This window comes from Nicotiana sylvestris, chromosome 7 (assembly GCF_000393655.2).
Source record: "Nicotiana sylvestris chromosome 7, ASM39365v2, whole genome shotgun sequence".
Lineage (NCBI taxonomy): Eukaryota > Viridiplantae > Streptophyta > Magnoliopsida > Solanales > Solanaceae > Nicotiana > Nicotiana sylvestris.
In genome coordinates this window covers 155,446,527-155,464,506 of record NC_091063.1, presented here as the reverse complement: position 1 = coordinate 155,464,506, position 17,980 = coordinate 155,446,527, and the positions used below count along the sequence as shown (strand labels likewise).

General features: G+C 36.9%; 1 protein-coding gene across 1 annotated transcript; it reads left to right on the top strand.

Moving 5' to 3' along the window:
* The first annotated feature begins 8,499 nt into the window (after positions 1 to 8,499).
* Positions 8,500 to 10,137, top strand: LOC138873995 (uncharacterized). The gene is made up of 4 exons (XM_070152492.1): positions 8,500 to 8,936; positions 9,024 to 9,105; positions 9,385 to 9,659; positions 9,753 to 10,137. The coding sequence occupies exons 1-4, from the start codon at positions 8,500 to 8,502 to the stop codon at positions 10,135 to 10,137; spliced, it is 1,179 nt and encodes a 392-aa protein (XP_070008593.1).
* Positions 10,138 to 17,980: the final 7,843 nt, after the last annotated feature.

Below are 17,980 nucleotides of genomic sequence, written 5' to 3'. Positions count from 1 at the left end.
TGGCCGAGATTGAACTCTCCTCGGAGACAGGAATTGTCGGCAAAGGAATTTCTGAAGACATCTCTACACTTCCCTTTGATCTCGTGAAGTAAGTGTGAACACTTCCTCTTGACTTAGTGACGGGCAACTGAACACTTCCTTTTGACCTCGTAAAGTATGAATGTGAGGCCAGACCTCCACCAAACCAAACCACCTTTTCTAAAACCTGGACTTAGCAGCAAGCAAATGGTTAGTTTGAAACAAATAACAGACAGGTAATCTCACGTTGGGGTGGGATGCACCTATACAGTTAAGTGAATTTCTACATGTTTGCATCGATGACATGCGTCATTCCGGCTTCTCTTTAGGCTCTCTTTATTTATTATATATATATATATATATATATTGTTATTTTCGTTATTTGCAGTTAAAATGTGACCGGATCCGATGATGATTGCCTACGTATCACGATGCCGCGTGAATCAGATCATTGCGTAGTTCAAAAATCGAAAATGGAGTAAATAAACTAACCCTTTTTTTGGAATTTTTGAAAGAAATGCTTTAAAAGAAGAAAGAAAATATATATATATATTTTTTTATTTTGATTTTTGTTTTATTTTTTAAAGAAAGACTTCTAAAAATTTATTTGCTTTTGACTTGAACTTTGGGAATTTTTAAAAAAAGAAAAGAAAATGTGTTTGGTTGATTTTCATTGGTTTCACCTTTTTCTAAGGAAGAAAGATTTTTTTTTTTTTGATTTAGGATGTTGCCTCTTAAATTTTTGAAAGAGGGACTTTTAAGAAAATGATTTGGAATTTCTGAGTTTTTATTTATTTACAAAAGCACTTTTAAAGAAAAGCGAAAATATTTTTGGAATTCAATTTTTTCAATTTTTTTTATGGACATTTACAAAAGAAAGACTTCTAAAAAAGAAAAGAGTATTTTTGGATTTTTGTTGCTGATTTATATTTCTTATTTCATTTTTTCGTATGAAAGACTTCAGAAAGAAGGAAACTATTTTTTTTTGAGTTTAAAGAAAACTTCTATAATATTTTTTTTTTTGCATTTTCTAAGGAATGATTTATAAAGAAGGCACTAAACGAAAATATTTTTGGATTTTTTGAAAATTGGGGTCGGAACCGATGAGGTTTGCCTACGTATCTCACATCCGGTGAGAATCAGACCCGCGTAGTTTGGTCTAATTTTGACAGAACATGGCAGTTGAAAACTTTAGCTCATTTGGAGATGATTTTTTTTTTCGGAATTTTGGTAGAGTTTCAGAATTTTCTAAATACCTACCTTTCACTCCTATATTATTATTTTTTTTTAATTTTCTTCCTCTATTCTAGAAGCCGGTTAACATGCAAGCCGAAACAAAGGATGCGCAAATAGCATGTAAGATGCATCAGGATGGTCTTTTCATTTGGGTACCTGTCCTAGACAGACCCAACCCCTGTGTTGAGTCTCCAAGGTCAAATGTACATGATGCAAATAAGTGTTCCTACTAGGGATCTGGCATTGAGGCTTCGTTATACTAAGTTTTAAAACCTAGGTGTTTGTTCTAGACCTGGCTTACCCGAGCGAACTACTCGAGCCGAGGATGGGAGCTGTGTACCGGTAACCAAAGGGCCATCCGGTTTTGCAACTCCTCCGAATCCTCGTTCTATTTTTGATATATGACACTAACAGAAAGAAGTCACGACCAGCGTGCACTCCTCAAGAGAGAGAAGAGAGCGGTTTCGGCACAGTTTATATATACAGTCCAAGTAATATCAAAGCGGTAAGAGCAACATTTTGTACATTTAGGCTAAAACATGTAATAAAATCAGATAATAAATAAAGCCAAATAATAACAATTATTCTAAGCTCGAATTCTTAACCCTGAACCAGTGGTTCTGGGTTAAAATTCATCCCCAGCAGAGTCGCCAGAGCTGTCACACCTCCTTTTTGCGCGCCCGCCCCGAAGGGTAAATGCGCGAGGGAGTTTTTCCAATTTAAGTGACAATATTCGAAATGGGATTATTTATTTTTATTCAGAGTCGCCACTTGGGAAAGGTTTGGCTTTTGGTGTCCCAAGTCACCGGTTTATCTTAAATCCAAAATCGAGGAAAATATTCGACTTTCCAAATGAAGTCTGCGAACCAGAAATTCTAAGTAAGGAATTCTGTTGACCCGAGGGAAGGTGTTAGGCACCCCCGAATCCCGTGGTTCTAGCACGGTCGCTTAAATTGTTATAATGGCTAAATATCTGATTTTAATACATGTTATAACTTGTGTGCTTTTATTAGGTTTAAACTGTTTTTATTATTATTTTTTATAGAATTGCAACGTCGTGAAAATGCGTTTCGAACCACGTCACAATCAATGCGCCTGTGGTTGTTAATACATTCCAAATGTGTTGAGTTTTGGATTTGGGTCACATAAATGCGCAACCGAACTTAAGAATGTATTTTAATTAAAATCGCACCTAATGAGTCTAACGAGTAATTATCTTTAGGGAAGGCAGCGAAGTTCACTAGATAGTCCATCCCAAGTTCTAAGTATTTTTAATATATACATTTATGAGGGCCCCGCGATTTGTGCGTTTTATTTGGAAAGGCTCGTCTCATTTATTTTTAAGGATATCCTAAAGCGACTACATTTCTATTAAATTCGTTTCTAAAATAAATGAGAGAAAATCCTAACCCGTTACAGGCTTAAAAGAGGCGTAACATATTAAATGCTAGATTGAGCCGAACGTTAACTGAAAGGAACATTACTAGAAATTATAAACAAAATCGAGAACGATAAAATAATATGTTCGAACGTGATTAATTATCCTATAGCTAGATTAACTCCTCCTAATTATATAAACAAACGAATAATTGTTCGCGACTATTAGCACTGAAATTAACCTTAATTATTAATGCTTATTCGGGAGTTTATTAGATCTAAACGCCAAACCATCTTACTAAACTCATGCCTATTTGATTAGTGTTCTTAAAATTGTTGCGTTGTTTCGTGCTTCAAAATATGTAAAAACCTGTTGATCCTATTAATAGCCACTTCGTTTAAATGATGGGCCGATGCCAATATTAATTATTAATCTGCCTTATTAAAACTATGTTGAAACAAGGAATCCAACAAGAGAGTTGATATCCATGGCTAACCCGTTGGTACTAACATAACACAATATGAAAATTTGTTTGGGATATGTTTTTCTTGAAATTAAATTAGACCGGATATAACGAGTTTGACAGTTCAAAGAACCAAACAGGAGTACATATAGATGCTTGCCATGATTCTACGTTATACTGTCATCACTAAATCAGACTAAATTGTTATGCACATGGAGATACGTCTGATCTAACAGCATACTATTTAACAGTCCATATCAGTTAGGGTACATTCCAATTCATACAGAATAAATGTAGTCGGAATGAGCTTAAACAAATAAAAGCTAACTATCATTCAACCTATCGCTATATTTTGAACACAAGTACTGTGAAGCAAGCGACGTTCATTTCTTTATTTTTACTTCAACTTCAAGCTTTCAACAACACATGGTTTCAGAAATAGGTACCTGGAAGCGCTTACAATTGAAGAAGAAGAAGGGTCAGTAGAGTAAAAGTGGCAAACGAACAACAACACAACAATTTCAACCACAGAAATACCCCAGAAATACACTCAAAGGCAGCCCAGAATGTTTTGTTAAAACCCAACAACACAATCAACAACCGAAAGACTCAACTGAACTTGAACTTAAACCGAAGCTGAACTAATAGATCGCAGAAGAAGTTCATGCAAATTGAAATCAAACTGAGATGTCGACTTCAACTACTAAACTCGAAACTGAATCGAAAAATTCAATGGAATAGTCTTTCTGTTGTTTTGGTTATCAACTATTTTTGAAACTCTTTTAAGTCTCCCCTTTCTGTTCTGTTTTTAAACTCTTCTGTCTGTTTTCTAGTTTCTTTTCCAATCCCCCTCTCTATTTTTTGATTGATCTCCTCTCTGAAAACTCTTGGTCTCCTTTTATATCCCTATTGGAAGAGAAATCCCCCCTCAAAGACAGGCTGCCCAGGGCTTGAAAAACAACCCCTAATGGCTGTCATTTCCACTTAGGATTGTCTAGGCATGGGGTTTTTTCTATTTTAAATCTGTTGAAATTCAAAAATGCAGTGGATATCCTACTGTACAGCAGGTTCCACTACTATTCTCATGTGCATTTTCAGCCTTTTATTATTAAAACTCATCCTACATCTGACTTCCCATATTTAAAGATGTCAGCCAAGGTGTATTTGCACTATAGATTATTCTAATGGTTCACCCATACTCAACTGGTAGTCCACTTAACTTAAGCTCTGAAATTTTCATTAAAATTGTAGCTATAACCAATCCTTAAGTGGTTCTTGATTCAAACTGACAAACTATAAGCAGCTATACTCAATTCCTAATTGGATTCAAACAACGCTTCAGCAGAAATCAAACAACGTGCGTCAAATTATTACCATTCAAAGCTGAAACTAATCGACGACATATATCGAATCGACTATGTGAATTACAACACGCACAATCAACAGCAGATAACCAAACTTGAACAGGCACAGATATGATTTTATGTTGATAGGCACGGGGATTTGTCTAAAACTTAACTGATCGACGAAACTTATTCGACTCGATTACACAAACTGTAATTACACGCAATAAACACACAGAAACAAATTCGACCAAATAAAGATCTGGGTGAGATGGACAAAATAGTCGACACAAAAATGAAAACAAATCGAACTGGCATTTAAACACATGAACAAACATTAACAAAATAAACAACATGGAACTGACAAGGAAAAGAAAAAGAAATACCTTAAAGAATTGAAAATCAGACGACCCTGTCTCGGATTTTGAATCGAACCTCTTTTGGGGTTGAACGGACTTTAATCGAAGTGTTCTCAACTGAGAACACTTCGATTAAGGTCTATTAGACCCCAACCCTCTCGTTTAATTGGACAAAACCCTCAGATTCTGGATTTCTAGGGTTCTTAGGGCTGATTTGGGACTCGGGGTTTTCTGGTTAGATTTGGACCAAACCAAGCTTGGTTTGGTCACGAGGGAGGTTAGGGGGGTACCTGGTATGGATTTGGGGGGGGGGGTTTGGTATAGGTTGGGGTTTGGTTCGAATCTTCAAATGAAGATTCGAGAATCTAGGGATTGATTCGAGCCAAACGGTTTGTGGATTCGGATTCAGGGTGGTTGAGTGGTCCTAGGATGTTAAGATGGTGGCCGGCGGCATTGATGCCATCGGGTTTCAAACGTAAGGGAACTAAGGCGGCTAGGGTTTAAAACTAGGTCCGTCTCTAAATGAGAGAGACGGAGGAACAGTGAGAGAAGGGGGGGTGTGCTTAGGGCACGGGGGTGAGAGGTGAGAAGTTATATACGGGGTGGGTGGTTTGATCTTGGCCGTTGGATCATCGATGATCAACGACCTTGATCTTTCCACTTAAAGGGACGACGTCGTTTGGTCTCAGAGGAGACTGGGTCTGTTTTTGACGGGAATGGGTCAGGCTATGAGGCGTGTTGGAGACTGTAGGATTGAACAAGATGGACGGCTCCGATTGAATATCCTTATACGGCGTCGTTTGGTTTAAAATGGGAGTTGAATTGGACTGTTAGATATGTTTGATCAACGGTCCAGATCTGATAGGCATTAAACGACATCGTTTGATGAGGCCATAGAGATCAGGGAACCGGACTGGGTCATGAAATGAATTGGGCCTGATTCTTGGTCTCAAATTTAAGCCCAAAATCCGGATTTCTTCAATTTTGAACTCCTTTCTTTTTCCTTCTTTTAATTTCTAATTTAAACACAATTCCTAATTAAATTGTAAAATCAAAAATAAAACTACACAAATTTAATTAACACTTAACAACAATTATCACACACATTAAATATTTAATTAAAATAAAATCACACAATGACAACAAATAGAATAAAAAATGCATATTTTTGTGATTTTTCCTTTTAAAACCAAATTATGGTTTGATTAATTCCTAATAGTAGAACGATATCCTACACTTACACGCGACATATATTTTTTTGTATTTTTATTTGATAAAACTAAACAATCACAGACAAAACTACAAATAACTACCACAAATGCCACGTAAATTCCAAAAAAAAATTGTACCACAAGACCATTTGTTTTATTTTTTGATTTCTTTTGGAGTAATTATCATGTAAACAAAAATCACGTGCTCACAGGGAGATGTTTCACCCCAGAAGAATTAAGGAAAGCCAAGCCATTCAAGCATAGCCAAATTCCAGTAAAGAAATCGGTCACCGAAGAAGAGGCTGAGGAGTTCCTGAAAAAGATGAAAGTGCAGGATTATTCCATTGTGGAGCAGTTAAGGAAAACGCCAGTTCAGATTTCTCTTTTATCTTTGCTGATACATTCAGATGAACATCGCAGGGTCCTGATGAAGATTTTGAATGAGGCACATGTTCCTGATAAGATCACAGTGAATCACTTGGAAAACATAGCCAGAAAGATCTTCGAAGTAAACAGGATCACCATCTCAAATGATGAACTTCCTATGGAGGGTACAGAACACAACCGAGCTCTTTATCTCTCGGTGAAGTGTGAAGATTTTGTCGTCTCAAGGGTTTTGGTTGACAATGGCTCTAGTACGAATATTTGCCCCTTGTCTACTCTGCAAAAATTGAAGATTGGAACTGAAAGAATCCGCACGAACAGTGTGTGTGTTTGAGGCTTTGATGGGGGAGGTAAAGACTATATTGGAGATATAATGCTCATATTGTCGATAGGGCCAATTGAGTTCACCATGGAATTCCAAGTGTTAGACGTGGCTGTCTCTTACAATTTATTGTTGGGCTGGCCCTGGATACACGCTGCTAAGGAAGTCCCATCTTCTTTGCACCAAATGGTGAAGTTCGAATGGGACAAGCAAGAAATAGTTGTACATGGTGATAAGGATTTATCATCTTGTAATGACACAATTGTTCTGTTTATCGAAGCTGAAGATGATAAGGGACCTGGTTTATCAAACTTTCGAAACAGTGCCTGTTGAGAAGATTCCTGAAGGAAAATGAATTCCGGGTCCTAAGCTATCCTCCGCGTCTGTCATGGTAATAAATGAAATGTTGAAGAATGGTTTTGTGCCGGGCAAGAGTCTGGGCTCATCTCTGCAGGGTATTGTGCATCCAGTGCGCCCTAGTGGGAATCCGGGTACATTGGTTTGGGATTCATGCCCATAGAGAAGGACGTGAAAAGGGTTAAAAATTTGAAACAGAAGGTATGGCCACTCCCCAAGCCTGTCCCGCACATCTCTAAGTCTTTTGTCAAGCCAAGGGCCGAAAAACCTCTAACCTCCTTAGTGCCAAAACATGTGGTCGATGTTGATGAAGAGCTGATCAAGAGGTTCTAGAGTCTGTTCGATGAGGTCAATATGGTAGAAGTTGGTGAAGGTTATATTAAAGCAGATGTGCAACTCATTGGGACAAACGTGAAGCTTAGCAATTGGGAAGCTACTCCTCTCCCCACCAGGAAGGAGTTTTGGTAGTCTGCTTTGTTTTCATTTCTGTTATCTGGGTTATTCCAGGGTTGTAATCAGTTTTTTAGTTTTGCTTGTTTTGATGTTCAAACCCTTCTATCCTTTTATTTTCAATGAAATGCAATTTCACGCTATTCCTAATAGTGTTTTATTTTGTTTTGTTTTCTTCTGTATAGTTCTTTTTATGCTGGTTGCAATGACGTGACATGCATGAAGAATTTCTAGTCGAGTCTTAACAGTCAATTTAATTCTGAAATGACAATCCAAGAAGTAGAATATAATGATGAAATAGAATATGATGACGAAGCAACATTTGAGGAAATCAGTAAAGAGCTAAAACAATTTGAAGAAAAACCAAAGCCTAATTTGAGTGAAATTGAAGCAATAAATTTAGGAGACCAGGATAATGTTAGGGAAACCAAGATAAGTGTGCATTTAGAACCGCAAGTTAAGGAGGAAATAATCAAAACATTGTTTAAGTACAAAGATATCTTTGCATGGTCATATGCCTGACCTGAGCACTGATCTGATAGTTCATAAATTGCCAACTGATCCAGCATTCCCTCCTGTCAAGAAAATATTGCGAAAGTTCAAGACTGATATGAGTGTGAAGATCAAAGAAGAAATCACAAAGCAGATTACCGCAAAGGTCATTCGGGTCACTCGATATCCCACTTGGTTAGCCAATGTTGTGCCAGTACCAAAGAAGGATGGTAAGACCAGGGTATGTGTTGATTACCATGATCTTAACAAAGCAAGCCCAAAGGATGACTTTCCATTGTCGAACATTCATATTCTGATCGATAATTATGCCAAGCATGAGATTGGGTCTTTTGTGGATTGCTACGTGGGATATCACCAGATCTTGATGGATGAGGAAGATGCTGAAAAGACAACATTCATCATGTTGTAGGGAACATATTATTATCGGGTAATGTCATTTGGTCTGAAGAATGATGGGGCAACTTAATGAGGGAGATGACCACCATATTTCATGACATGATACACAAGGAGATTGAAGTTTATATAGAAGATGTGATCATAAAGTCAAAGAAGCAGTCTGACCATATCAAGGACTTGAGGAAGTTTTTCCAAAGGCTCCGCAGGTACAACCTCAAGCTCAATCCAGCGAAATGTGCATTTGGTGTCCCCTCTGCGAAATTCCTGGGATTCGTGGTTAGTAGACGCGGTATTGAGTTGGATCCGTCAAAGATCAAAGCCATCCAAGAGTTACCACCGCACAAGAACAAAACTGAGGTGATGAGTTTGCTTGGAAGGTTAAATTACATCAACAGGTTCATTGCTCAGCTCACGACAACCTGTGAAGCCATCTTTAAGCTGTTGAAGAAGAATGTTGCAGTCAAGTGGACTGACGAGTGTCAAGAAGCATTTGATAAGATTAAGAGGTACCTGTCAAACCCACCTGTGCTGGTCCCACTAGAGCCTGGGAGACCTTTAATTCTCTATTTGACGGTCTTGGATAATTCTTTTAGATGTGTAATCGGTCAGCATGATATCACGGGAAAGAAGGAGCAAGCAATATATTATCTTAGTAAGAAGTTCACTGCCTATGAGGTTAAGTACACTCTGCTTGAGAGGACATGTTGCGCCCTGACTTGGGTGGCACAAAAGTTGAATCATTATCTGTCGTCCTACACTACTTACCTCATTTCTCGCATGGATCATCTAAAGTACATCTTTCAGAAGCATATGCCCACGGGAAAACATGCAAAGTGGCAGATTTTACTTACAGAGTTTGACATTATCTATGTGACTCGGATCGCGATGAAAGCCCAAGCCTTGGCCGACCACTTGGCCGAGAATCTGGTGGATGATGAATATGAGTCACTGAAGACTTATTTTCCTGATAAAGAAGTCATGTGTGTTGACGAGATTGACCGTGATGAAAATCCAGGTTGGAAACACTTCTTTGATGGAGCTGCCAATATGAAAGGTGTCGGAATAAGGGTCGTACTCATCTCTGAAACAGGGCGACACTACCCTGTAACAGCCCAGCTTGGATTTTATTGCACCAACAACATGGCTAAGTATGAAGCATGCATTTTGGGTTTAAGGTTAGCTATAGACATGGGAGTCCAGGAAATGCTGGTTCTAGGAGATTCAGATTTGTTGGTTCACCAGTTTCAAGGAGAATGGGAGACTCGAGATTTGAAGCTCATACTATATCGATAGTGTCTGCACGATCTTTGTCAACGGTTCAGGTCGGTAGAATTCAGACATATTCCCAGGATTCATAATGAGATTGCTTATGCCTTGGCTACTCTGGCGTCAATGTTACATCATCCGGATAAAGCTTATGTCGACCCCGTGCATATCCAAGTTCGTGATCAACATGCTTATTGTAATGTGGTGGAAGAAGAAATCGATGGCGAACCTTGGTTCCATGATATCAAGGAATACATCCAGTCGGGGATATATCGAGTACATGACACAAGTGATCAAAAGAGAACCATCCGACGTCTGGCTAGTGGACTTTTCTTGAGTGGAGGAATCTTGTACAAGAGGACTCCAGATTTAGGACTACTGAGGTGCATAGATGCTAAAGAAGCTTCAACTATCATGGCCGAAGTACATTCTGAAGTTTGATGGGCCGCATATGAATGAGTACATCTTGGCAAAGAAGATACTTCGAGCAGGTTATTATTGGCTCACCATGGAACGAGATTGTATTAGTTTTGTTCGCAAGTGTAATCAATGCCAGGTACACGGTGATTTGATTCATTCTCCCCCATCTGAGTTATACACAATGTCTGCACCTTGGCCCTTTGTTGCTTGGGGCATGGATGTCATTGGACCAATTGAGCTGGCAGCGTCAAACGAGCATAGGTTTATCCTGGTGGCCATTGATTACTTTACCAAGTGGGTCGAAACTGTAACTTTCAAGTCCGTGACCAAGAAGGCAGTGGTGGATTTTGTTCATTCAAATATCATTTGTCGGTTCAGAATTCCCAAGGCGATCATCACAGACAATGCTGCTAATCTCAATAGTCATTTGATAAAAGAGGTATGCCACTAGTTCAAGATCATGCATCGGAACTCCACTCTGTATTGCCCCAAGGCAAATGGAGTTGTTGAGGTTGCTAACAAGAACATAAAGAAGATACTTCGTAAAATGGTGCAAGGTTCTAGGCAATGGCATGAAAAGTTGCCTTTTGCCTTATACTGTTCGCACTTTAGTAGGAGCAACTCCTTATTTGCTAGTATATGGAACTAAGGCATTTATACCTGCAGAAGTTGAGATTCCATCCCTTCGGATCATTGCAGAAGCTGAAATTGATGATGATGAGTTGATCAAAACCTGGCTAGAGTAGTTGAGTTTGATTGATGAGAAAAGATTAGCTGCAGTATGTCATGGTCAATTGCATCAGAAGATAATGGCAAGAGCATATAACAAAAATGTGCCTCCCCGAAAATTCGAACTGGGCCAGATGGTATTGAAACACATCCTTCCTCATGGAAGCTAAAGGCAAGTTCGCCCCAAACTAGCAGGGGCCATTCGTTGTGACAAGAGTGTTGCCCAATGGCGCTTTGTATTTAACAGACATAGAAGGAAATGTGTAGATATGGCTATTAATTCTGATGCAATTAAGAGGTACTATGTATGATTTCCTTGCTTACCTTCAATTGTATTTTATACCTGGCATGTTCAAAGTTGAAATGACGAAGGTATTTTGTTCCGCTACCCGAACACTTTCATCCTTTGCTACCCCTTTTGAGCCTTATTTATTTTCTTTCATACCCCTCTTTTGGAATCAGTAGAAAAATTAGAGAATGAAAAAAAATAAAAATGAATGAAAAAATAAGAAAAATGAAAAAAAAGAAGGAAAAAGAAAAGAAAGAAGAAAAGAAAAGAAAAGAAGAAAAAAAGAGAAAAAAAAAAGAAGAAGAAAAAAAAGAAAGAAAGAAAAGCAACAAAAACAAACGACTTTCTTCAGAACTACGTTCGACCTGATTCCTTTTAAGGATACATAGGCAACCTTACACGGTTCGGTCCCATCAAAATAAAAATCCAAAATTTCCCAGACCTAAAGAAATTAGGGCAGCAGTTTTGGTTTTCAAAAAGATATGATTCCAAAAGTTGTAATTTTGAACCTTTTTCATTTTAAATTATTTTGAGCCTTCATGCCTGTCACACCTCCTTTTTCCGCCCCCGAGAGGGTGCGAAGGAGTTTTCTCCAATTAAAGGACAGTCGAAACGGGATTTATTTATTTGTTTCAGAGTCGCCACCTGAGAATTTTAAGGCGTCCCAAGTCACCGGTTTTAATCCCGAACCGAGGAGAATATGACTCTGTTTGTTATTCTGCGAACCAGAAATCCGAGTAAGGAATTCTATTAATTCGGGAGAAGGTGTTAGGCATTCCCGAATTCCGTGGTTCTAGCACGGTCGCTTAACCATTTTTATACTTGGCTTTATTATCTTGACTTACTAAATATATTTTCTGTTGTTAGATAATTCCGTTACCGCCGTAGATTATTTATAATTAAAGACCCTTAAATGAATCACGCGTACGTATATTCGTGTTATATATTTTTTACAAATGTGAAGAATCGTGTCACGCATACGTGTACACAATAAGATTGACAATATTATTTTTTGTATATTATAAAAAATCATATGTTCGAAATTTAAAATAAAATTAAGAACATCGTCACCCTTGTATGATTAAACAGTGAACTGCACATCTCGGGTTATATGAAATTATTTTAACATCCCCTGAAGAACCCCCTTTTAAAAAATTTGCTCGAAGTTGCGCGAACGCATAATCCGAATTGCCTTTAGAAGTATAATCAGGTCACGCGAACGCATCCCTAATTATGCAAAATATTCTTGATGGTAGTATAAATTTTTCCCAAATTGTTTATTACATCCATATATTTTATGTGAAAGTCATGAGAAATCACTATTTGGGACGCCTCTAAATTCCTCGAAAAGAATTCACAATTTATTGGATGTTGGCCGCAAATTATATTTTTTCGCGTATGAATTATATTCCTCCAAGCCATTCAAATTTAAAGAGTAAAAAAAAACGTGTGATTAATACTACTATTTTTTCTCGTAAATACAATATGTGTATACCTAAAAAGTGAATTGCGTATAAAACTAGAAAAAAGAATTGATTTATGAAAGGAAGTGATATTTTCGAAGAATTTTCATTATTCTACTTGTAGCGAATGCTATTTTTACATTCTTAAAATTGTTACAATTTATAAACCTAATCTCCTTCTACATCACTTGTTCTTAATCCAATAGGCATGATTATTTTGGTTAATTCTGCTTATGATTGAGTTTGGGATATACATAATCAAACCAATTTTTATTCTCAACCTATGCGAACTATTGGCAAACATTAACTTTACACGTTGTAAAAATTGTTGACGTTATCTTTTACATTATTTTTAAAGAAATGAGTTGATCGCATTCAAATAACTAAGCCATTTGTTATTAAGAAAGAGAACTAATCTACCTGCTGACTTAATAAGATGATACCACATATAACATAAATATACATCTACACCATTCGCCATATTCCAACATTGTGAACATAACAGATTGTATCAATGCACCTTTCAACTATTGATTATAAACATAACCATTATTGCGCCATCTATGAACAAAATACAACTAACATCATTCAATCCACAACTGAATCGGATATTTGACAAAATAGGCTAGTAATATAGTTTTTTGACATTTCCATACTATTCTTTACTTAACTAACAATGTCACAAGACTTAATTAATGGTCAACTTTATGCCATGTTCCCTATCTTGACAATTCAATCATAACTATAATTAATGAAATTCTGAAATAGATAACATTATTACAACACTTATACGAACTTCAAAAGGGAATGATTAACTAATAGTCATCATGTCAAGCACAAGCTAATAGTTAATAAAAATTAAATTCAACTAATGCCTATGAACAACAGACATATTTAAAATTCCAGATTTCATTTACTGACAATATTGAAACTTTTCATGACATGAGTCTACAGATATGTACCTGGAAATAAGGGTGAAAGAGGTAAAGTTCAGCAGTAGCAGCAACAACAAAACCAACAGAATATACCAATAATGCAGCAAATTCGAGCAAAACAATAAGTCCCGTGAAACCAAACGAACAGTAACAGAAATTTAAGAAGAATTTCAGATTAAAACCAAGCAATATCGACAAACAAAACCCGAACAGATTCAAGAAACAATGTTTCAGATTTTCTTTCTTTCTCTTCTATTTTTCTGTTCCAGATTCTTTCTTCTCTTTTATTTTTCTTAGTTCTGTTTTTTCTTCTCTTCTCAATATCTCTTTCAGATTCCTCTCTATATGGTTCTCCTCTCCCTGTGTGTATATCTAAAATCAGTCCCAACTCCCCCTCTTTATACAAATTTTCATCCCCTAATGCTGCCTGGACCCCTTCTTTCTTTTAAAATCAGAAAATCCCATTCAAAATCTGCTTTTCTACTTTAAATCCCATTAAGTAAAACCTTTTCCTGATTTTCAGCACTCCCATTACCCTTTGTTTCCCATTATCCCATTAAATTATAGCCATTAACATTCCACTATAACACACTAATACTAACATACTGCTCTTACTGTTTCATTCCTAAAATACCCCTATAATCCTATTGTTATTACTGACCCAGACTAAAAAACACTGCCCAAACCTTAAAAATTGTTTAAACTAATCTGCCTAACATCAAACAGCTATTATATCCTCACAGATTGTACTAAACAAAGAAATGCAATCTATGATTGAGACAGTATACCACATTTCTAATAACTGATTGACAAGAATTTAATTCAAACATAGAATTCACAGACTGAACATTGAACTTGAATAAAACATACTAACATTACACAGAACCTGCAGGATCATTTCAACTGAAATTCAAAACTGAACTAAGATCAACAAATGCAGGAGCATTGTCAGTATTGACACTACCTGAAACTAACTGCTCAGAAATCAACACACAAATGTTTGACAAACTTTCTGACTTATTAAACAAGAACCAACTAATTGGCAAGAACTAATTAACTGATTTCAACAAAATGATAATAATCAATCCAAAACAGATAAACAGGTTATTACAATCAGCATTAACGGAAACAAGAATTTACAAAACAACTAATCGACGAACTTAATCGAGTTGATTATACACATTGTAAACAATCACAATAAACAGAGACAATGCTATAATTTTGATCAAATAAACAGAATCAAATAAACAAAAATAGGAAAATTATACAGACTACTAAAATAGGCAATAATATACACGTAGGAAACAAAAAGAAGTAGAAAAATACCTCTGAATCTTCAATCTTATACGGACAAAAGCTCAACTTTAGATTCGGACCTTTTGAGGCTGAACAGACTTTATTCGAAGTATTCTCAATTGAGAATACATCGATAAAAGTCTCTTAGACCTCAACACCTCATTTAATTTGGGTAAATTCCATGATTGGAAATTTTTTAGGGTTTCAGATTCTTTGATTTTAAATTCGAACACTTCTAGATATATTCGAACCAAACCAATGGTGTTTTAGGCACGAGGGAGGTCAGGTGGATAACTGGTGTGAGTTTGAGGTAGGTTGGGGTAGGGTTAGGTTTCACTCGAATCTTCAAATGAAGATTCGAGATATTGGGGCCTGATTCGAGGTATATGGGTTATGGATTTGGAACGGGGAGGTTGAGAGGAGTCAAGGGTGTTAAGGTGGGGTTGTTTGGACCACCGGAACCGCCGTGAGGCGATTTCCGGTGGGCGGTGCACGGTGGTGGACGGTGGAGTTCATCTGATCTCTTGAAAGAGATGATGAACAGGACAGAGGGGGGGTATTTGGTTTGGGGGGGCCTTGGGTAGGATTTAGGCTTTTATAGGGGTGGGTGGATTGATAATGACCGTCAGATCAAACATGATCCATGGTCAGGATCAGTTCATTTAACCAAACGATGTCGTTTGGTTTAATGTTGGGGTCGGGCTGAATTGGGGCAATGGGTCGGGTAGGGGTTACGGGTAAGGTCAAAACTCTAGGAGCCCTTGGATCAGAAACAATGAACGGTCCTGATTAAATATGATCATACGTCGTCGTTTTGGTTTAATGAAAGAGCTGAACTGGGTCGTTAGATCAATTTGATCAACGGTTCAGATAAACATACCAATACGGTGTCGTTGATTGTCTGGGAATCACCTGAATGGGTACCATCAAAATGATGTAGCTTCTGCCCTATACTACGTCGTTTGATGTCTTTTGGGTTGACAGATCTGGGCTGGATAAGTGCATCGTTTTGGGCCTCATATTTTTTAATTAAATGGCCTAGTCCGTTTTTTATTATTATTTTCTCACTCTTTTCATTTTCTAATTTTATTCCTAATTATTAAATTCCTAATTTTAATTATAAAAATAAAATTACCCTTACAAAAATATTAATTACCTTTTAATAACTATTAACACATAGACAAAATATTAATCACACAATGACATAATTAAATGACGAAAATAAGATAAATGCATTTTTTTGTGATTTCCTTTTTGAATTTAATCAATTCTTAAATGCATAATTAAATCCTAAATATGCATGCAACATGCATTTTTATTTTATTTTTTCATTTAACTATGACAAAGTAAGCATTTACGAACAAAACACAAATAATTAATAAATGCCACATAAATTCTAAAAATTGCACACTAAGAGAATTTTGTTTTATTTTTTGATTTATTTTGGAGTAGTTTTCGTGAGGCAAAAATCACGTGCTCACAATGTCACCCTGTCTTTCTAACCCTATCCAAAAGCCTATATTACGGTCCAAAGAAAGACCTTCTGATCAATCTTTGAAGATGCCAAGTCAAGCGAGATAGAGGTGTGATTTACATCATGGGTAATACTTTATTCATGGGCACAAAGGAAAATAAATAAAATGAGAGTCTTATTGGTGAACACCCTCACGGGCACCGTAAGGCGATGGTGAGTTGAGAGATGAACAAATGAGAGAGGCTTGTCGGTGAAAACCCTTTAGGGCACTGCAAGTCGAATGAGGCTCATGACTTTACAGAGTAATTGGACCAGTGAAAGCCCGGTTTTTGAAGTATGAAGACATAACATGAACTGAAAATATGATTGGTTGGACGGATTAGGCTGATCAATCCGAAATGCATGTCATGATCATTGGAGCTAGCCGCTTCACTCAGATAAGTCTTCATTTTCCCTTTTTTCTTCTTCACATAGTCATTTGGGTTCAAAATTTTCCTTTGTTCCTTTTGCCAAAAATTATTTCACTTTGCTCTTTCAGTCTATCTTTATGAGTCTCTTTCAAGTTAGCCCTTGTTGAACAAGCAGGAAAGGATTCCAAAGTCTACTACCGGCTTTTAAATTGCACAAAGCGGAGTTCGGCTAGGCACATCACAATTGACATGATTTAGAATAAGAAGTATGGTGATAACTGAGGTTCAAGAAATCATTTGAATCTTGAATTTTGAGAAAATACAAGGATGGAACGACTTTCAGAATGAAAACACAATGCAACAAGTGAGTGTGAGAGAATCAGGACAGTCAGAGGTTTTGTGGTCCAGCTCCAATCAAAAGGTCGAACAACTCATTGCTGGCCCAAATCAGCTAATCAGAATGAAGCATGGTAGTGGCAGAAGCAGACACTCAACAATGATGCCACAAACTAACTACCACGTTTTCAAACTAACAAAATTTTATTTGTCTGAAACAGGGGCAAGAAAATTTGTTAATCCACATGGACCCTCCCATGAAGAGAGCATGGTTCAAGGGCAAGAAATTTTGTTCAAGATCCTCCAAAAAGAGAGCATGGCCCAGGCAAGTTCATTCTCGGCTTTTCACGACCCTCCTGGATAATGGGAGCTAGTTTCCATGTTTTCAGGACCCTCGTGGATAATGAGATTTAAATTTAAAATTTTCAGGACCCTCTTGGATAATGAGATTTAATTTAAAATTCTCAGGACCTTCCTGGATAGTGGGATTTAATTTTAAAATTTTAAGGACCCTCCTAGATAATAGGATTTAATTTAAAATTTTCAGGACCCTCCTCGATAATGGGATTTAATTTTAAAATTTTCAGGAACCTCCTGTATAATGGGATTTAATTTAAAATTTTCAGGACCTCCTGGATAATGGAATTTAAATTTAAAATTTTCAAGACCCTCCTGGATAATGGGATTTAATTTTAAAATTTTCAGGACCCTCCTGGATAATGGGATTTAATTTTAAAATTTTCAAGACCCTCATGGATAATGAGATTTAATTTTAAAAGTTTTCAGGATCCTCCTGGATAATGGGATTTAATTTTAAAATTTTCAGGACCCTCTTGTATAATGAGATTTAATTTAAAATTCTCAGGATCATACTGGATAGTGGGATTTAGTTTCCATGTTTTTAGGACCCTTCTGGATAATGGAATTTAATT

Excerpts from the sequence above, each read along its gene's own strand:
- LOC138873995 (XM_070152492.1), top strand. The coding sequence starts at position 8,500 with ATGAGGGAGATGACCACCATATTTCATGACATGATACACAAGGAGATT. Across the intron at positions 8,937-9,023 it reads GCATTTGATAAGATTAAGAG|ATGTGTAATCGGTCAGCATG; the intron begins GTACCTGTCAAA and ends TAATTCTTTTAG. Across the intron at positions 9,660-9,752 it reads GTTCTAGGAGATTCAGATTT|GTCGGTAGAATTCAGACATA; the intron begins GTTGGTTCACCA and ends TCAACGGTTCAG.